The sequence below is a fragment of the Neodiprion lecontei genome, chromosome 2 (genome assembly GCF_021901455.1).
Source record: "Neodiprion lecontei isolate iyNeoLeco1 chromosome 2, iyNeoLeco1.1, whole genome shotgun sequence".
Classification (NCBI taxonomy): domain Eukaryota; kingdom Metazoa; phylum Arthropoda; class Insecta; order Hymenoptera; family Diprionidae; genus Neodiprion; species Neodiprion lecontei.
Genome location: NC_060261.1, coordinates 37,553,630 through 37,575,526, shown reverse-complemented (window position 1 = coordinate 37,575,526; position 21,897 = coordinate 37,553,630). Strand labels below are relative to the sequence as shown.

The following is a 21,897-nucleotide window of genomic DNA, read 5'->3' as shown; positions in this document are numbered from 1 at the left end:
CGAAATAATTGTAGAAGCAGCCACCGAAGTCAAAAACTGCGAATGGGAGTTAAAACATACATAAAGATAAGAGAAATACAAGCGTCAAAAACATTAAATTTGCTAAAACACGACAATCTATGTTACGCATTATCGGTCAGCACGCATAAAGGCACCGTACGATACAAAAGGCAAACCTAGAACCGCCCGAATACCGACGATTCTACCGTAATATGTTGTGCTGTTATTCTCATTCATTCCTACGGTATTTCAAATTTCAAATTTCAAATTCCTACAGTCCGCCCTTTTTAGATTTTGAAACTCCGCACGAGAAGCAGATCCGATCAACCCCCGGCGAAAAAGTCCATCGACAATCGGCACTCAGGAACCTCCGTCGAATTCTACTCGTACAAAGAGCGATCGCGCTCGATTGCGCGTCGATGCGTAGGTGCAGGAATAGAAGAAGGCAGGCGGCGATCGTGTCTGGGCGGTAGTCGAAAGGCTCGCGGCTTTGCCGCTAGTGTCGCGCGTCGTCCGCGAGGCGTCGGGGGCGTCGGGGGCGTCGGGACGCCGGGGCGTCAGTCAGTCGTTGCCCGCGTAAGGCTGGATCCGCGCGTCCCTCCCGTTGCGGTCGGTTGTCGGTGCCCCGTGTCGAGTCGCGTTCGCGTGTTTCTGACAGCTAAATATCAGGCGGTCGAGGAGGAGAGAGCGTCGCGACGCCGAGACCCGGGAGCCTTGAGCTGACGATAGGCTGAGCTCATAGCTGGCGAAGTAAACGGTGCCAGTGTAAGGAAAAGTGCGGAGAGAGCCTCGTGGTCGCGAGTGCAATCAATAAGTGAGAGAAGACCGACCGACCGGCGAGAGCGAAGAGAAGAGAAGAGAAGAGAAGAGAAGAGAAGAGACGAGACGAGACGAGACGAGAGGAGAGGAGAGGAGAGGAGAGGAGAGCAAAGCAGAGCAGAGGAGAGGAGAAGAGAAGAGAGCTGCTCCTCCTCGGCGCTACAGCATCCGCACGTTGAATACGCCCGTCCTCGAGTTCACCGAGCACGGCCAGGTAACCGCCGCCCTACCTGCCTGCCTGGCCTTCCTTCCTTCCCAGTTTCCACCTTTCCTCTCCTCTCCTCTCCACGGCCGACACGCTCATCGTACTGTATCTCTCTGTCTTTCTTTTTTCCCTCCGTCTCTCTCCCGCTCGATTTCAACGAGCACGCCGCGACTTTCGAGCAGATGCTAAGGTTCCGGCAAACCTTCTTTCCCTACGCCGGTTTACAACCGGCTTTCCACCGTCGTTCCTCGTCTCGTAAATCCGAGGAAAAGAGACCGTGTCCTCAGCCGTGACCTTATCTCATCCGTAATCCTGAATACCGTGCCTTTTTCCCGAGTATAACTTTGTACGGTGCGTCCGTGGATATACCTACCTGTGAGCAGGTAACAGCAATTGCGGAATTCCCGTTACTCGGAATTCGGTGATTGTAACTGCGATTCAGCGGAGCATAGGTTGTATTCCTGATGTGAAACTCGGAGGCTGGAATTCAGGGCCTTGGCAATACCTTCCTGGAAGAACGACGCTTCGAACGACGAAATTTTTGCTAACTGGGCACGTTAAAGGATAAATTGATAACAAAAGATCCGGAAATTTACGAAACTCGAGTCGAGGCACTGCACGATGACGATCTTAGTCGTCGATGTTCGTTGTGCGTGAAATTGTGAAACCATTTTCACCGTAAATTTACGCTCGATTAAATTCGTTTATTGGGTTCGAAATGTTCTGCTTTCTGAGTGATTAAACGCCGTTTAGATAACGACACTATGCACCGTGTTCTGGTCCTGATAATTGGTTATCTACGCGTCGGATGTCGTCCAAGAATATAAGGATATTGTCTGTGCCATCGCTGACAATGGTACAAAAAGTTACGACCAAAAAGTAATCCCAGTTATTCGGTTCAAAATGCAAGATCTGATAGCTGCGTTCATAGTCGCAATATTGAATATTCTTTCCATCGACGAAGAAGATCGATTTGTAATAGTTTAGCTTACAAGAAATATTGGTGGACTAATATTCACTGATATAATTTACTTCGTCGTGTAGGTGGATACAGAAAAAGATTGAGGGAATAAACCGGACAAGAATTACTTTCAAAAGAGTTGAAAAGCGTTGTTACGGTTATTAAAGTGTTCGTTGAAGCGGAAATTAAATCGGATTAACTGCACATTTAAAAAGTCGTTGCGATTGTGTACCCAGAAAAGCTCTAGTGCACATAATTATTATAATATTTAGTAGGACGATCGACGATTCAAAAGTTGTTCGTATGTAAAACAATTTTCAAAAATTGCACCGTTGGCACACCAGGCATGTTGCATGTGCAACAGCTCAAGTGTAGCTATCAAACGATTTTGATTATGTGCAGAAATTTGAGCTTGCAAACAATAGAGCTGGAATAAATATTTACGTTAATTATTAGATGCATATAGCGGTTCACGTGTTAATGAGACGCCCGAGAGATTTTATTTTTGATCGTTTTTAATTGGCTCTCGTTTGAATTTTATAGAGTTGATCGTTACGCTGATTACAGTAAATATTACACGCATACGCGACACACTTACTTAGTTTGATGAAACGGTCTTCCCCAATTCGATTATGTATGAACTTGATACGTGAGAAAAAGCGGATTACGCGCTTCTCACTATTTAATGCTTACTGTATTCAATTTAATTTAATTAAATGCGCAATTTAATGACGCCAGTTTTCTTATCTGTTCAAATTATAAGGAGGAATTTATTTCGCTAGACCTTTTGTCAGGAAAAATAAAAATAAACGAATAAAAATTCGCCCACAAAAGATATACCGTGGTCAGCCGGGTGATGTGAAAGAAATTATTCTCAAGGCAACAAAATCACCAACGATTCGGCAAAAACTAGTTATTCTGACCTTTAGAACACGGGTCTGGCGATGTATGACTCGTCTATATCACGACGATTCACAAAGCATATTCTAAAATTTTGTTACCTACGTGGTCCCACACGGTAGAAAATAATACCTAATCATCAATTTTCAAATAATTAATCACTTGACTGATTTAGATTAAATGGGCGGCTGAAAAATCTTCACATTCCCCCGGACGAGAGTTGAACGTGCGCTGTATGAAACTTTTCAAACTTCCAACATTTCCCGGTGTCAAAATGGCATTTGGCCAAAAAGTTTGAGGTAATTAATAACTTTTATACGACCGTTATGGCAACTCCAGAGAAAATTTAATGCACGACTTTTCGTTCTGTCTATCTGTTATAAACACGCTTTTCAATAATTCCGGAGATGTTTCTTGCCTGGAATTAAAGTTTTTGAAGGTGGAAATGATAAAAAATATTGTACACATTTACGAGGACCTTTCAACAGTCGAATTTAAATAATTATTCTGCACTTTGGCTTAGGTATAGTTTATAAATTAGAAGAAGATTTGACCATAAAATACGTGAACGTGAATCTTGACTTTGGTCGTTGATCTTGTCGACTTGTATAGCTCTTGAATTTACACAGCGACACTCACAATTGCTGATAATGAATAATGCACAGTTCATGGTTGAGTAGATAGCGAGCCAGTGCTAACACGTTCAATTTGTGCAAAACTAACGAAGAGACGATAAAAATTGTTATGCGCGAAGCGTTTCGCCTCACAGATCCGAATTGCGTTTTCTACTCGGCATATCTTGGTTGCTTCGAATAGCACACCTGTACACCTTCCTTGTGCATATCGTCTACATCCGTAGATTTGCGAATCCGCAATGCGCTGCCGCTCTGCAATTGCGTACCAAAAATTACGAGAGTAGAATTGGAATTCTATTCCGATTCCCGTCCGAACAGCCACATCCGCACGAATCACTCGATGCAGTTTCGCTGATCTGTTTATCGAAGCGCGGATCATTGATCCGCGGACAAACACAGCTACTTCACTTTAAAACCACGCAACCGTGAATCCGTGGTTTTATCAGTTAATTAATTCGTCACGACAGGCTGAACTAAGGAACGGATCTACTTTCTTGGAGATTTCTCACGAGACTGAAATCAGTAACGTCGACGTAACGAAACATAAGGGTTTAAAAACGTATTATTGTGCAGCTTTAGTAGGATGACTCTCAAGGAGTTGGCTTTGCAAAACGTGAGCAACTTTTTTTTTTATGGTTAACTACATTTCAGACAACCCTAAAGTAGCGAAGTAACGATTTTTCGGAACATGCGTCGTTGCAGTAACGTTACTAACTTCGACCTCGTGATTCTGCAGCAGTTCTTCCACGATGAATTTACAACAGTAATGATGTTTTCACCACACGATTTCTACGCAATGTAAAATCCAGGGGCGGGGGGGAGGGGGGGAACTCGCCACGTTATACGCCAGATGTTATACGGACTAAAATTCTTTGTGTAGCAAATTCCACAGTAGCATTTTTAAATCTGAGGGGTGACTCCATCCATATATATATATTACTGTAATTATCACTCGTCGGACAGACATCCGTTTCTGCAAACTCTTCCCCAGCCTCGGATATCTTGTTGAAACGCGTGTCCCTCGCCATGCAAATTGGCGGACAAAAATTTATCACCAAATCAATACGTTGTACACTTGCACTGCCCGCATCGCACGATATCTATCAGATTATATTCGCGATCACTGTTCCTTTTTCTGTCAGCCGATCGGCAAGAATCGGATGTGTTGGAGCTTCGCCATACGAGATTTAGATTTAGAAAAGAAATTAGTCGTCGAACCAGTACGTCCTCCGTCGGTTGAAATGCGGCCTGCAGGGTACGTTTCCCTGTTCCCTGTTCCGCGCATTCATCCCCTGCAGTGAATTGTGCCTTGAATTCGAGCAGATCTGCACTGCAGGGGCTGGAATTTCGGGTGGGTGCAGAGAACCGATATAAACGAATATTCGGATTCGTCGTCGTCTGGGGGTTGGATCCGTTATAAATTGTAACGGCGGAACCGAACCGCACGTATAATAATTCCGTCTGGGAAACACGTGTGCGACCCTTAGTGTTATATGCGCCGGCCGGCACCCTTCGTCAGATTCGAACCTCGCCCAGCCACCCTTGCAGACAGTCTGCAGTCGCCCCGGACTCCAGAGCCCTTGAAACTTCCACAGCGGAACCGAACATCAGCAGCCCTGTTCGACCCTGCGATACTACGTCAGGTCCGTACATATAATTATTACGCAGCAACTTGCGGGATTTTTGAAATATTCGTTCACGGCTTCGTTTCGCCATTTTCCACACTTTGTTCGCGATATTTTATCGCACCGATCTTGCCAGTTAATTTTTGATAACTATCGCATTTACGGTCTTCGAAATCCTCTTATCGTTAGAATTGATCCTACAGTTATCGCAGAATATCGTTGGGAAACTGCGGTGTAGAAGAAGAAAAATAAAAATAAAATTGGCTTAGGAGTAATTCATCACATATTGATGATACGTGTACGTTAAATTTGATCTTCCGAAACGTCATAAATCATTTTGGTCGATTTTATATCAGTATTGATTCTTTCGAGAGTCGAAACCCGACAACGGTGCTGGGTTTCTTCGAATTCGTTATTCAACCAAATTCCATATGATATCAACTGGAAACAATTTACGTAACAATTTTTAAAGTGTTTGAAACCGATGAAAATCTCTCGACGAAACGTGCTCTGAATACAAATTGAAAAGGGCCATTTTTCATCCTATCCGCAATTTTCTTTTTTCACATCTTTCGGCAATGGTAAATCGTAAACTCGTATTACTTCCTGCGTGAGTGAATTGTACTCTGTCGAGCCAAAAATGACCCTTGGAATTTTGATGAGTTGTCAAATTTCGAGTCAGAAGTATACCTGGGTATAATGTAGGTACACGTATATGGGTGTGTACCGCTGTATAGCAACATTTGGTGACCACATGGCGCTCTTTGCCAAGCTATAGCTGTTGGTTCTCCCAAACGGAAGGGTATTATACCTATGAACGAGTGCAAAAATTACGTATGCACAGGCACGCATATCGCGTTCATACGCTCCCAAGGCGCAGAAACTGTATGCAATACGGAAAATTTCGGTCAGGAGCGTTCAGCTGCCACGGGGATACTTGAAATGATTGATTAATTGATTTAAGGAAGAAAATCGCGGGACGCAAGACGTCGGCCGTAAAAGTGGCTTCCCTAAGTAAGATAAACTTAATTCAATTCTCGTCTATAGTTCGTAGCTACTTGTGTATAATATACGTGTATAATAAGCCTTGACAGCGCGGCATAGCTTGAATTCGTGAATATCGGTGAAAGTTCTTGATCGTTTGCTTGGCCTATAGGCTCGGTAATAGTCTAAATGTAATTCAGTCCCGAATAAATTTTCGTTCCAGAATAATTATCCTGAAATTTTATACGATTCGAACGAAATTGAACTCTGCTGTTCTTGTACGACAAGGTACAATATTATTGCAGTCATTTGTATAAAATTGTAAATTTGGTATCGAATTATCTTGCAGATACATGTGTATCATGTGATTTAAAATCAATTCGACACGCAACGAACCGCCCCGTCAGGAGTCTGAATAATCAGAAACTGCAACGAAGCAAATTCAGGCTTTGCATGGGTGAAAAATACTTTTGGAAAATTATTCTTATCGCTCGCGACTCGGACTCGGTTCAAATGTCGCGAAATATTCGGCGTGAATAAATACGCAGGTTGGAAAGTGTGTACAATACCTACATACGAAGATTATTCCACGTGCAGTGACGTATAATGTAATCAAGAGAAGTTGGCGAATTGCAGTTTAATCCCTCGCTGACGAGCATTGAACTCTCGAACACGCGACCAACACCCTCATCTCAATTAGTATTCACGCTCGCTGTGGCACAAGCTAGTTTATTTTAATACCAGTTGAACGAGTGTTTAATCCCTCTGCCAGATATCAGCGACTACTTCGAGCCGCAATACTCTCCGCGTATTCGTATACCTGGTGCAGCGGCGCAACTAGGTACCTTCGGTCAAATTTATAACTTTGTTTTCGGTGCTCGGGGGCCATTTTCTTGTGAAACTGTAATTGCTCGGCGTAATTAATTTCATTCTTTCCAATTTATACGGCAAACCATAAAGTGTATACCAGTTGCCTGACTCAATGTATTCCGATGTCCAATTTTATTCCCGATTGATTGAATTGCGATTTCGAAAGGTTAAATACCTCGATTACCCCGCGCGGACTTTCCCTCGTGGCAGTCACGTAAAACAATTTTTTTCCAATAACGGTAAATCTCCTTTTCATTCGTCCGCGATCCGTTCGTTTCAAAAGCGAGATTCCCAAACTTTCCCACGTTTCATATCCAATTGCAGTTGAAATGACAAATTCCAAAAGTTGGACTTTCTACCTCATTCCGTTATCGGCCCTACGCGTCACCCTCACTCGTCGCGCAGTTTACGTTATACATGTATCCCCATGGCTCTTACGCATAGCACTCCGCACTTCTCATACCGTATAACTTTGCGACAATTCATAATAATCTCACAATCAGCGGTTCCTATAGCTAAAGCAACGGTTACGCGTCCGCGAAGTTTAACAAGCCTCGAAGCACGCAGGAAAACACAAACGCACACATTCAGGCACGTGGGTCAGACCGTGTAGAGCCAGACAGATGTTACAGTTTTTGTTAAGAGTCTACCGATATATCTCCCCCGTTGTAGAGGCAGCTGCGATAAATTTTGACGCAAGAAAACGAACGAGGAGGACTCCGCTAGATTTTCCTGCAAATCTCAATACTTTATTGGAAAACTCGGCTGGCGCACCTGGAGTTTGGCTATCGCTCACACCCACGCGCTTATTCTTCGAATTAGAGGTGTTTATTTTCCTCGCCTTTCCCCTTCCACTTCGCTGCAGCCTTAGGGTGTCCCATTCCTTTCTATTACCCGTGACTCTCTCCATTTCCCAGCCTCTATTTCGCAGGAGCGCGTCGCCGTGGTTTTTCCAACTTTACGGTGGTCCAGTCCCGGTGACGAATGGATCAACCCTTCGGACACCCTTGCCGCGGACTTCGTCCCTGTCGGAAGTAGGATTGAAAACCTTTCCTCCTCGACTTTGGTAGAAAAACCTCGGATCCGGCCACTTTCCAGACATTCGATTGTTGAACTCGCGGTGGATTCATCCTGAACGCGATAACGGAACGGAAGACTGTCTGCAGAAATTCAACTCTCGCGAATCCTCGTTATCATTCGTGCAGACTCGATTATCCGACCGACTCATCGGAGATAATTATTACACACTTGTACTTACAGCTGCGTAAAAAGTCATCGACAAATGCGTCTTAGACTTAAGACCTTGCGTTGATGTGTTATTATAGATACCAAGTACCTACACTCGAATGTCCTACTCATTGTCAGAGCTGCAATGTTACGTTTATCGCAGGTATGGGTATATGCGTTGGCATCGTTATACATTTTTAAAGGTACGTTATACGCGGGTCTATAAAATTTTTTTTGCGAGCCAACGCCCAATCGGCGTTTTCATTTTCCCTACTAAAGGACCCGTGCATGAATTTAATTCGCCAATTTTATAGACGGGTAGCTATTGTTGACGTAAAATGGAGAACGATAAAACTAAGTGGCAAGAAGCGCGATGAAAATCATACAAATTTTTGCCAATTTGAAGACGCAGGCCATTTATAGGCATTGTGACGCGAATTTTTACCCTGGGATGATAACTTTGCGAAAAATTAGGCGATCGGAAATTTCTACGGGTTATGAAATTAATAAATGTTTTTCCAGCGAAGTTTGTTGCGCTTGACGATATAATAGGAAAATATTTTAGGGTATAAGTTATTTCATTTAATGTTTAGCAGGAATAATTATGTTATCTCCAGCAATTGTAGGAGTTGAATCAACGTTATACTTCGCAAAGTTATATAGCACAACAAATGCAGCTTTTTTTATTTCTTTTTATGCAATATCTATCTATACGCCTACTTCTACGTCTAACCAGTTCTCGATTTACGCGCCTTTTACATTTATGCCCGTTCTACAGCGGCTTCTGAACGCGTTTCTCAATTTCCTCCGGTTGTTATATCGAGATCAGGTTAACGCGATTCAACGTGTTAACACTCGGGATCCATAATTCATGAATCCTTTTGTCTCCTTCGTGCACGCAGAGCTAACGCGGATTTTACCACGCGCGTTCATCGTTAACTATATTACAGTGGTTCGTTTTAGCAACGAGAGAATAAATCGCAGACATTGTACCCAAAGTTGTGTAAAAATTTCTGGTATTCTTCAACCACCGCTTGTTAATTGCGCAATTATTGAAAATTCATTCTGCGTGGAGAAAATGGCAAACTCCACGTAATCACCGCTCGGGGCTTACAATAAGAGCAATAACAATCTGGCAGGTACGGAATGGCTCGCTCTTCGCGTTGACGAAGGCTGACCGAAATTAATTTAAAATTCAATTCAATTTTCCACCTGCTATACATATACGGCGAACGATAATTGCGACAAGAATTTCCAGGCACCGAACACCGCGTCATTTCGCATTCGCCGTTTCATGTAACGCACGTTTCACAGATTAAAATTGTGCAATGACAATGCTAAAATTAGACCATCTCTTTCATTCCTGGATAAAAATGAATCACCGTACTTGCACCTCCTCGTGTCGAACAGCAAATGATCAGCCCGAAATATGCCTACCTTTCCTCGTATGGATCACATTCATACCCGATAAATGAAATCGAATTAATCATCTCCACCATGCCACGTTTACGCTCTTCATAAAAATATATAGCCATTGCTAGAGTAATTTTACCATTAATATTGGCTCCAAACTCACGCGAACGTCTCTATATTCGTCTAACAATTGAAGTTGACAGTTGAAGACCTACCAGAACGTTCCACGTAAGTGTAACTCTCTGTATCTCTTTCCGTTTTTCAATATATTCGGATTTATTTGCTGCAGGAAAATTATCAGATTACATTCTAATCCATTCAGCCTGATCGATTATAGGTACGATCGAGCGGTTGGTGATGTACGTCTATCGTATATATACTCGCAAAAAAAAAGTATGTCAACACTTGTCGTGTCAGCAGTATTTTGCAGTATAGAATCTACAGCAAGTCTGGTAACATTTGCAAGTAACGATTGTGGTTAAATCTGTAATTTCTGGACTGTAAATTTCTATGATATCGCTGTTTAAATCTACACAGGAAAATGTTGCCGCAGGCGCAAAAGTTGACACACTCGACGTCATTTTCCCACGTTTCAATAACTCGCTTTTTTTGTTTGTCCGTTCGATACAAATTTCTTTTTCCTCATTTGTGTTAATTCTCGACAGCGGTACGGAACGACGATTATTATCGATCACTCGGTTCGTCGTCACTTGATTAAATTATCAGAAAAATTGACACGTATCTGCGGGTTCTCGCATCACTGAAACTGCCCTTCACCCTACGACCCTCATCCTAACCTCCGGTTAAGACCTGGTGGAATGCGGTGAGACGCAACGTTCCGCGGTCACGAAAAGCGCGGAAAAGGCAAGAAACTTTTTGCGGGGGGCTGAAATTTACGAGCTCGATCTGATAATTCGATGTAATCGGCGACGGCACGAGCTTTTGCAAGGTCCTGGGGCAGGCTTCGGGAGTTACCGCGGGCATTAAACGGGGATCGCATGCAAGATTTAGCTATGCTTAGTCCGTTGTCAAGCGATTGAACGCTACTTAACGTTAAATGTCGCGGATAATAAATCAGTCCGCTTCCGGGTTCCGCGTTTCGTTACAGCCTGCCGGACAGCGAGTGAAAGTCGAGGACGATGAACCGAGATTACGTGTCTGATTTACGGATTAACCGAAAGTCTGTTTTCTTCCTCTCATTCGCTCTTTATTCGCGATCGAGCGGATTTTCACTTCCGATGGGAATCTGAGGAGGAGCTGCGGTTTTTTACGATACCTGTTTGGTTTGGTAGCTGAAATATGTAGATGACCGAAACTGTATATCATGCTTTTCTCTCCTTCTCTTCCGTTTCTGCGTTTTATTAGCTTAGCGACAGTTTCCAGTTTTCAGAACTCCAGTTTTCGCAATCCCCTACTGCATTTCCCTCCGTACTCCGCGAGAGGTTTCGTTCCTCCGCAGGGGTGCAAAAATTGGCGAAATTTATTCCCTTTTGTGGTAATAAAGAGAAATTGAATCATTTCTCGAGTGCCCGAATCCCCGCGAGCCGGACGAGGGGTGAATGAGAATCGACCCTTTCGCAATTACCAAACCTTGCGTAAATCGTTACCCTTACGACTGTAAGTATCGAGGGGAAAAAAAAACTAGTCAAAATTGAGCAGCCGATGGATCTATCCTGTAAAACCGTCTCGGATCGTTTTTCCTTCGCAATTCCAAAAACCGAAACTGCTGCTGGCTTATCTTTTCAAGTCGTCAGTCAAATCGTAATGAGGTTTCAAACGGGTCCATTATACATGTACTCTGAAATAATTTTGTCTTTGTTGATGCAAGCCGAGCTTTTCACCCTCCTGTTTTGGACGCCTTGCAGAAATTGTGTAATACAAACTTGCGAGAGGTGAATTTATGGGACGGACGGTCTACGCTTGACTTTGGATTAAGAACCTGTAATAAATTGCCGAAGGAAATCTGAGCGATATAGCCGTTCACTCTGACACTCTGTTTTCGTGTTTCGAAGTACTCGCGCGTTAGTCGTTTTACGACAGCGGTGTGCCGACGCAATTCCATTCCATTGAGTAGGCATATCTCTTGAACGAGATTCTTTTTATTCTCACCCTCAGCGCTTCTTACTCGTACTCTTACTCGATCAAATCTCGAACCAAGGTTTTAAACTGAGATTCGCGTGCAACTGGCAGAGGGAAACGGGCTGCAAACTTTCCAGATCGTTAAAACAAGAGCGAGCTTCTCCCGTAGATTCTTTTTGTTAAAAACTTTGCCCGGAAAAATTACAGCAGGATATAAAGTTTCACGACGCGCAAACTCGCCTCTCGGTCATTAAAGCCAGTCTCACAAATGCCTCTGTCCTTTCTTCGCTCTTAGTTTTCTTCGACGTTGCCATTTATTTTTTCTCTATAAAATGCAATCGATCCATTTTTCATTTTAGTTTCTTACTCCAGAATAATCAGCTGGTTTCCATCAGGCTTCTCTCCGCATACCCTGCATCTGACTAAACATTGCAGCATGTTGCGTTGCCTACCTTTCATCGTGTTGCCTGCTATCGCTTTTACTTTTATCAGCGCTCGTAGATGTCGGTTATGCATATTTCAAAATTATCAACGAAGTCATACGTACTTATACTATACTTTATCTATCAAGCTATTTCCAGTGATTACAAAAAAAGAATTATAAACGACTGATCTTCGTTCATACAATCCTAATCAACAATTTGTCAATGACGGAGAAAAAAGTTTTGATAAAATTGCAGTACGTAATTTTAATGCATAGGTACATAATTTTTATACGAAAGAATCGAAGGAAAAGTTTAATTTTGCTCAGTTTGTATTTCTTCACTGTTTCCAGATATTCGTTTCGCCGTGATTGAGGAAACTTTATTAAGCGTTCGAAATAAATTATTCAACAAGTTCATTTTCAAACGAATCATTCTCTGCGTCTGATGCCAATTCTAGCTTGCACTGCGAACAATTATCTAAAATCAGGAGCCTCTTGCTTCTTTCTAGGTATTCTCTTCATTATCCATCAGCAACGGAGCGTTCATTCGTTCCGTAAATCTTCACGCCGAGAGTTTTCCAACTTAGTCGAAAGTTCATACCAAAGGGAACGAAGTTGAAAGCGCTAGGATTGAGTTTCTGATATTTGTAACGTATATATGTATATATATATATAATATATAATACATAATATATAGCGCGGCTTTGGTCGTTGTATAGCAGAAACTCGGAGAGTATAATATTTCAAGTGCTGAGATTTAGCAGTGATGATTTAGCCCGGTATAGGTCGTAGGTACCTGGAAGAGATTTGATCTCTCATCGCTGTACAACTTTGCACTATGTTGAGTAACGCGAGAAGCGAGTACTGCTGCAGCCACGTTTTGCCGCGATGATCGAATGAGCATCCGAGAACTCGGGACATCCGATGCCTAAATATTTTTCGCCAATGCGAAAGCAATCCGCTGAATTAATACGATCCTCGATCGATTATGCCGTTTGTCACAATCCACATCCATCATCCATGCGGTCTCAACCTTTTTGCAGGAATTTTGCAAAGCGCGGAACGTAAACGAAGCAATTGGTGATGCCTGTTTTTCTTCCGAATTACGAACCCGTGTATGAATGAATGATCGATACGTCCAGTAACAGGGTATTTGGCATCGTTTGTTGCTCGTTGACTCTAGCCTTCAACCTCTCAGGTATTATTTATCGATCACCGTTGTTCGCTTTTGCCACGGTACCTCATACGGCCGCAATCCACGTATAACTACGTAGGTATTATTATAGTTAAAGGTTTGCGTCACGAGGACAGACGACGGGATCGGAGGAGGAGTGAATGGGCTTGGGTTCGGGGTGCGAAGTTAAGAGCTTGGGAGACTTGAATGAGAAAAAAAAAGAAAAGGAAGGGAAAAGAACGTCTGTACGACGAAGCTGAGATCCTTATGTCGAAATTCGCATTGCAAAACGAATTTAAATTTGCGCCGCTGTATTCAGCATATAAAAATATTTGTACATTTACGTCTCGTTTAAATGTGACTCGCTCTTCGCGCTCGCCCCTGTAATTGCTCAACAGATAATACAAATATGTAAAAGCTGCGTATGAATCCCTCAAAAACTCGCGTCATTTCGAGCACGGCACACCTGCTGTAAAATCGTCTGCCGTATCAGCCTGGGGTATTAAAAATGTCTCGCTGCGCTGGTTAGATATACAAGCCGTCGCGTCGCTGTGTGATTTGACTGTTAAATCATGCCGGATGTATATATGTATGTATATGACGTACAAGGTACCTTGGCTTATACTCAGGCTGAAATGAATAATTCGTGGGCGAAAAATTATTTTACATTTTCCGCCTCGGCGATGTTGAAAGTTCTCCTCGTTGTCGCTGCACTTGTTCCGACTACATGAAATGAAATTTTTAAATAAGACCTGCATGCGGCAGGTAGCAACGATATTAATTTATTAACGCCTGACGATGCTGCTGCAACTGTACACCGTTGAAAAAGATTACTCGTGGAAATTGACTAACGATTTTTTTTTTCCGGATTAAATTTATGGTACGATAATAACCCATAGGTTCAATAATTTTAAATCGCAGATATTCGTATTTTTTTAGCATGCGATAACGTTAGTACGGATGAATCCCGTTGTCCGTAAATCTTCTAACAGGTCAAAGAAGTTGATTGTAACTCCGATGAGATTTCGCGTCAGATTCTGCAACGCTTTTCCGCAACTTTATTTAGCGAGTCATCGTAATTCACGAGAACTCACTTGTGCTAATGAAATGACTCGCCCGTAGATGGTCGACGTGTACGACCTCATCGACGTTATATCTTCAGCGCTAGAGTGTTACAATCATATTGATTTTGGTATGAGTACGGATCTTCACGTTGTTTCAGGTGCAAGTTGAATATTCTACGTAAAATAATGTGCCTGCATGGTAGATCGTGCCGAATTCGCTTTACCTCACAGCAATCTCCAAAATTGTACCTCGCGGATCAGATTTCTCAGATTCTGAATGCGACCGACTATATATGTACGGAAATCTGATTTTTGATTCTGTATTAATCAAATTTTTTCTTAATATTGAAGAAATTTCTGCTTACTGACAAAAAATTCCATTCTGCCGCAGAAGCTCGATGATTTTACTTTTGAAAATACGTAAATCATGGTTTTGGGAGCCAAATTTTATCCTCGTTTCCTGCTTCGATGAGTCAAGTATCGACGTGTCATCAAGCGTCCTTGATTAAAGAGACTCGCACGTCACAGAAGCGTGAAAGTATGCTGGGACTTTCGAAAATGCGAAATTGGCGAAGCAGCTGTACCGACCATTAAACGGAGTGAACTCCTAATTTTTAAAAAATTCGCCACCGATAGTTTCAATTATTTTTTCAAATCGTGCATACAAGCATCTCATGTAATATTAGATATCGCAGTATAACGTTATGTATTAGAAGAAATAATTTTTATATGGCTCTGCGAAGTGCGATCAAGTACGAGTCATGTTCGCGATTTGGGCTAAATCCAGCACAGCGGATGACTCGGCTGTCTCAGAAATCGTGTTTGCAAAAAATTCTGCAGGCCACAACCCTTTCAGGTCCCGCGGGATACCTTGCTGAAAATGTTTTTCTTCTCTCGGTGAGAGGCTTCAAGTGGGCTTCATGTTTTTTCCCTGATCAATACCTCTGCGGTGACGCAAATCCCTGGAAAGATTTTCTCTAACGTTCTCGGAATCTTCCGATTTGAGGAATCTACCGCTACCCCCCAACCTTGCAGGATTTATCTTAAAATTGCGTCGTAAGTCATGTGCGGACTACTATACCTTATTATCTATAGAAATATATTGTATTCCCGACTTTAGCTTGTCATTTATCGCAATGACGCATATGATTACAGTTAATGAAAAATCTGGATGAGTCGAGAAATGTTAAAAATTGTTAAGTGCGATCAAGGAAATATCAAGGTATTTTGTTACATTGGTTGGGAGAAAAAAATTTTAGTTTCATTCTACAAATATGAATTTTACCTATCTCAGTTCTTCAATTTCACGGTGAAGAAGTTTGAAAGTGTAATGTTTGAAAAATTGTATCAAAGACAAAAGTAATTGTCGAAGTTTGAAAGTTGCGAATATTCTGCAGTTTCAGATCATATACGCTTCGGAAATAAATCTTTTCAGTGATGGATGTACTGTGATTATGTGTTAGAATATCGGGTTCTGGTCGAGAATAAATAGCGAGTCTTCATTCGCAAAAGTCATGGATTTTTTTCGGAAACTCTTATTATGTTCACATCGTGAAACCGGATCATCGACAAGGTCGATCGTTTCTGTTGCCAGTGTGGAATGTGTGGCTGGAATAAACTTGACATTCAATTGGAGAAAGGTACGATATTATTATCACCTTTGACAATGAGACTATTCGTTATAATCATGAGCTGCCAGTCGTGAAAATTGTTTCGTCGATTTGTTTTCTGTCTATACAACAAAATGTATTTCCGCCCTTTCTTGACTGACGATTGATTGACGCGAATCGTTTTCAATCATTAGTTTTCTCTCGATCGGTTCCGGTACGAGGTATCTATTATTAACTCTTTATCTTCTTGGTGAAATACGATGTCGAATGTGTGGGTTCCAGGCACTAATCTCTCAATTAGGAAACTTATAAGTCCACGTGATCCACGTGCAGTGTTTATTTGCAATTTACAACTTTTGATTTTAAAAGGTATTTCAATCTCCCGCAGGCCGGAGGTGGAAGTTGACTTGTTATCTGCACTGCCTGTCATACAAACGTACAATATGGCTGATATTATCTTTTACATAAACAGACATTCATCGCGTGACCGTGACTGAATTGGGTTTTTCCCCGATGCTATCTGGGTTGCAAATACGTTGTGCATATTCTTTGACGTACGTAATTGGAACAATCAAACGCGTATAATCTATGAGAGTGAATTTTCATTACTCGTTTATCACCATTGGAGTTTCAGTCATGTAAGATTTCGAACGCAGGGTTCTTCGTTGTGCGAGTGATGATGAATGTAGGACTATGCGTTGCAGGTACACTTATGCGAAGAGTAATACTCGGGGCCGAAATTTCATTTCATCAGTATTTACAATCAAGTATATTATTTTGGAATCCAACGAGATGCTTGGTAGTTTGACAAGAAACTCTGCAGGCATACGCGCAAAGGCATGCCTTATAACCTTCCCAGGGAGGCACCTTATACCTGGCATACTTGCTTGCATACGTGCTTTCTAAATTTATTATAGAGCTGGTGAATCCACGACATAGACGCGGGTATAAGACGGGTACACGTGTAAGACAGAGACAGGAATCTAGAGGCCTTTGAGGGTAGAGTTGCGTCCTTCAAGGGTCGGAGGAAATTGAATTTCATGGACCTGAGTAAGTACCCGCGGATACATCGGACGCGCCGAGATCCGACTTTCTGGTTAAAAATTTCTCATCGGTCGAACTCGATTTCCAGATCGCGGATCACTTACACGTCCTCGCGTTCCCACTGCGGCACTTTGATTCTCTGCAAGAGACTATAAACTATTGCAGTATAATAGCAGTAGCAGTAGCCGTAATACCCGCTGACGGTCAATCGGCTAATTGAATGATTTGAATGCTGTCTGAATAAAACACGTCATGCGTCGTGGTGACCGCCGCATATTACGATCAGTGTGCTCGTATTTATGTATAATAATACCTCGTGTCCACATTGGCCTATTAGCGAAGCAATTCTCGTCTCGGTTACGTATAATGTCGAGTTGTTTCGAAGAGACACACCCTTCAGTGTGTCCCACGGATGTGCTATAAATAAATGTAATTTCCACAGCTCGTTCGTAACACACCTTGTCCAAACACCAAGATTGACCGAGCCGTAATTGATCACTCCACGTCTCACAGGACTACCGCTTCTTTCGTGTACGAAAGATGAGCGGATCCTGCGGGCCTGTTCTTACCTTGATTATAAAGATGTACGATGGTAGTAAGAATAACCGATGCCGGCGTTTACCGATTTGCGCCATGGAACTACAGGAATACTGCGAAACTTTAATTTTCTCCCAACTGAACCCGTTCTCACGTACTTGGTTTACTGAATACTTTCTCTATTTGCGGATTTCAGGATCTCTGAGATGACAGGGCCTCACTAGCATGCTGGATAAGCGGCGGCTCCACGCTCCAGGGTCGCCGCCATGCACCCTTCTGTTTGTGGTCGCCCTCACGATAACCGGATGTTTATCCTTCTGGTTACTGAACGGGTGTCCGGGTCCTCCGATTCCGGTACCCATCGTGGCTACGTCGCCAGCATACGAGCTGATACTGCCTCGAAACACATCGGCACCAGCCAGGCCCTATTCCCTTGCCGAGCTACCGTCCGATGACGAAACGAGCTTGATTGATCTAAGGAACTTCCGGTTCCTCATCAACCATGATCCATGCAACAAGACCCAGCCCCTCTTGCTGATGCTCATACATTCTGCCCCGGCCAACCTCCCCAAGAGAATGGTGATCCGCGAAACCTGGGGACAAAAGCGATTCGGGGCCGTGGTGCTTTTCCTCGTCGGCACCATGCCTGGTATGCAAGGGAAAATCGAGGAGGAGGATAGGATCTACGGGGACATTGTTCAGGGGAATTTTCAGGACGCCTATAGGAACATGACCTACAAACACGTGATGGCGCTAAAGTGGGCCGCTTATCACTGTCCAGGTGAGAATTGGGGCTTCCTTTATACGCTTCTGTGTATGTTTACGAAAAGTTGATCATTTTTTCCTGCACACAACCTGTTGCTGTCGCGTGGCTCTTCATTTAATTTTTATATTTTGCACGTCACACTGACACGCGGATATGGGAAAATTTTTTATCTCGAGTATGGTTTGTAGTGTGTCGTTATTTGAAATTAAAAGAAAGGTGTGTCGAATCGACTCCCCCTCTTACGGCGTTGACAACATTTACCGACATCGGCGTTTTAGTTAAAGTTTGATTAACGTGTAGGTCGATTTTTCTCACCTTCGATGAGGTGGGCCAATGAACCTTAAAGTGACTTTTGGTTAACCTTTTGTGTCGCAGGTGCCAAATACGTGCTGAAGCTTGACGACGACGTCTTCGTTCACACCCCGGCGCTACTGGAGTTCCTGGCCCACGATCTGTCGCCGTGGGGCGCGAGGCGGCTGATCCTCTGCAACTCGATGGCGATGGCTATGGTGAAGCGTTCCTGGCGATCTAAGTGGAGAGTCTCGCCGCTCGAGTATCCCGGGAAAACTTATCCCGTGTACTGCGCCGGTTGGGCGATAATGTACTCGCCGGACAGCGTATTTCTACTCTACAGGGAGGCGCAGAAGAGCTCCTACTTCTGGATAGACGACGTCCACATAACCGGTACCCTGGCGAAGAAGATCAACCTGACCCACACGCCGTTGAACTCGCTGATTCTGACTCAGGAGAGGATGCAGGCCTTCATCGACACCCCGTATTTACCGGGTGATTTTCTCTTCGGTCCGGCGAACATGGCCGAGGGTGACATCAGGGCGCTTTGGAAGGCCGTGGCCTTGACTCTGGCCTAGTTAGACGTGCCGGGCTGCCGGTGCGGCAGCCAAAAACTTTGCCAAAATATAAGCGGAAATTGATGTATATATATTCTGTATGTTATTGATATACGAATTTCGTTCGCGCGCGATGTCTGCTTCGATTCGTTGGCATCTGTAAATCGTTTTTGGGAAATATGCGCAGGTTGTTAATTTGCTGAAACGTTTTTTAAAATTACAACCCGCAGATGGTTTCTATGTGAGAGTCTTTCAAGCGATCGAATCGGGTCTGCTGGTTATTGAAATCTTACTCCGTAACGGACACAAATATCCGCGGGCTAGTTTCTCGGACCTATGGAAATGAAAAGGTAAACACGGGGTGGGAGGTTCGATAGTTGATTAACATCTTATCGTCGAATCATCGTCGGTGTTCGGTACTTGTGTAGGTAATTAAAGTTTATCACAATTCAGATAAAATGGTAAGGCGTGTAGCCGGTATCTGCGATCGAGCAATTACCTCGTTTCTAATTAAAGGAAGGAAGGAAAGATAGAAAGAGCTACGAGCTTCCCGGCCCCCTATCGCTAGTATAATTACCCGTTATTAGCTAATTACGTTTTTTCTGTTCAATTCGTAGTATTACCACCATCTACCGTTGAAGCGTCGTGTAATTTTTCACCAATCAACAAGTTCGAGTAGAACATACGGTGCGCTCGAGGTGGACTAATTTCGCGGTATCATAATCAAACGCATTACGTACAACCGTCGTGTGAACATAGTTGAAACTCGGAAAAAAATTTTTTTTGAAAAGTCTGAGCCAGGAAGAATAATTGTTTTGAGACGTGTATGAAAGATTGAAGTAACATCGCGTCACTTGCGAGTAGATCTTGTCACTCAAGGCACCAAAAACAACTTTGCCCTGTCTCTTGGTGCACAGTCCCTTCGTGCAAGCCGTTGTACGAGTGCACATTGACACGTCTCGCGGTATATTTGAGCCTTATCGTTGGTCAACGACCAGCATTCCCTCGGTAGTAAGACAAATCCATTAATTGGTTTTTCGGTATAATTATATTGTCGTAGTAGACGTTATCCTTAGACGACGGCACGGACTGACGATACTTACAGTCGGCACAGGCCGATGCGATGTCGTGGCTCGCCTTTCGAGTTTCTTGAAGAACGTAAATAATCACCGCCTTAAGCCTACTGTACATGTATAATATGCATACACTTACATGTATGTTTTATCGTAGCTCCGAGGTGACTGGGTAAGGAAGAGTGGATTTTTTTCCCCTAAATTCAGACCCATTCAATTTAATCGATATAATTTATAACGTCGATAGGATCATATAGAAGAATGCATAAATTATGTCGCCTGACAAATTGTTATTTCTGGTAAAGCGTCGAACGGCCACACGTCACGTGTGTCGTCGTAAGGTTATTACTAGTGAAATTGTACGTTCGATGGAAATATTATTGCCTGCAGGGGAGAGACCAACGTATAGATAATCAAATTAAACTAACGAATTTTCTTGCTTGATAAAATTTAAAAAAACAATTAAAATAAAAATAGAAATAAAAAATAAGCACGCGAATAATAAGTCAGAATTAATCAATTCGATACCTATAATTTTCAACTGCAGGGCAAATCGATCCACGCTGTTGCGACTATCGGCACAATTATCCAACTGTAATATTTATACCGCATATGGATTATACCGCGTGATAATTCGTATAGTAGCTAGATGATGTTCGATCTTATACATATAATAGACAAACCATCGTGCGGGCGTTTGAAGATTAAACAACTGAAAGTTTTAATTCAGGGAGCTTATTAATCAGGCGACCAATAATAAATCAAGTACCTTATCTGTGTAATGTGTTGTCGTATGTATGTACCGCGTAAGTTTAAATTACGACGAATATTATATATTTATGTGTGTGTGTGTGTATATATATATACATATACATATATATGTATATGTATATATATATATATACATATCCATGTATGTATATACATGTATACCGAACTGTATATGTATATTACATAAAACTACGTGACAAGTATTCGGAATCGCGAGGGTAAAGTCGCGATCGACCGCAGACGCGCCTAAAAAGTCTAGATTGTTAGAATAACGGATCAAAAGGCTGTTAGGAAAAAAAAAAAGAATAAAAATTTCTAGGGAAGAAAGTAATGTGCGTTTTATGCGAATTGGAAACTTCGCAAAGAGTTTAGGATAGTGATTTAGATATGGAAATAAATTACAAAAAATTATCTTACGATTTTTTCAACTCTGATATTAGCTTATACATATATAACGAACGTGACGATTTTTAGTCACGGATTCGGAGTAACTCTATGACATGTGTACGCTGATTTTTATTGCCGTACGTGAGACTGTTATTATTCGTTATCTTTTTCTTTACGTGCTTTACTTTTATTTCTTTATGTTAATATTATCCGCGGTGATAATTTTAAATACTTCGAGTTTCGTTGAAGCACGTTGTATCCACCTACGTCCGCATAATACTCAACCCGAGTGGTTCTTTCTTAATGAAATCATAATATACACGCGCGGCGTATATTCGTACTCATGTATTACGATAGACTGAATACTGTACCGAGAATCTCGAATCATGAAAATAATGTTTTCCACCCACGCGAATCTTGGACCTGCTCTTGTGGAATTTCACCTTTACAGTCTGTCTGCAGGCGCCAAGAGGGTTGGGGA

General features: G+C 42.5%; 1 protein-coding gene across 2 annotated transcripts; it reads left to right on the top strand.

Moving 5' to 3' along the window:
- The first annotated feature begins 508 nt into the window (after positions 1-508).
- Positions 509-21,380, top strand: LOC107216464 (beta-1,3-galactosyltransferase 5). 2 transcript variants are annotated; one of them, XM_046730034.1, is made up of 4 exons: positions 509-1,033; positions 3,061-3,184; positions 17,768-18,352; positions 18,713-21,380. In XM_046730034.1, exons 3-4 carry the CDS (start codon positions 17,797-17,799, stop codon positions 19,204-19,206), a joined length of 1,050 nt encoding a protein of 349 aa, XP_046585990.1. In that variant the 5' UTR covers positions 509-1,033; positions 3,061-3,184; positions 17,768-17,796; the 3' UTR covers positions 19,207-21,380. The 2 variants fall into 2 exon arrangements, with proteins under 2 accessions (XP_046585990.1, XP_015509143.2); XM_015653657.2 differs by lacking the exon at positions 3,061-3,184 and having other exon boundaries at positions 510-1,033.
- The last annotated feature ends 517 nt before the right edge of the window (positions 21,381-21,897 follow it).

Excerpts from the sequence above, each read along its gene's own strand:
- LOC107216464 (XM_046730034.1), top strand. The coding sequence starts at position 17,797 with ATGCTGGATAAGCGGCGGCTCCACGCTCCAGGGTCGCCGCCATGCACC. Across the intron at positions 18,353-18,712 it reads GGCCGCTTATCACTGTCCAG|GTGCCAAATACGTGCTGAAG; the intron begins GTGAGAATTGGG and ends TTTGTGTCGCAG.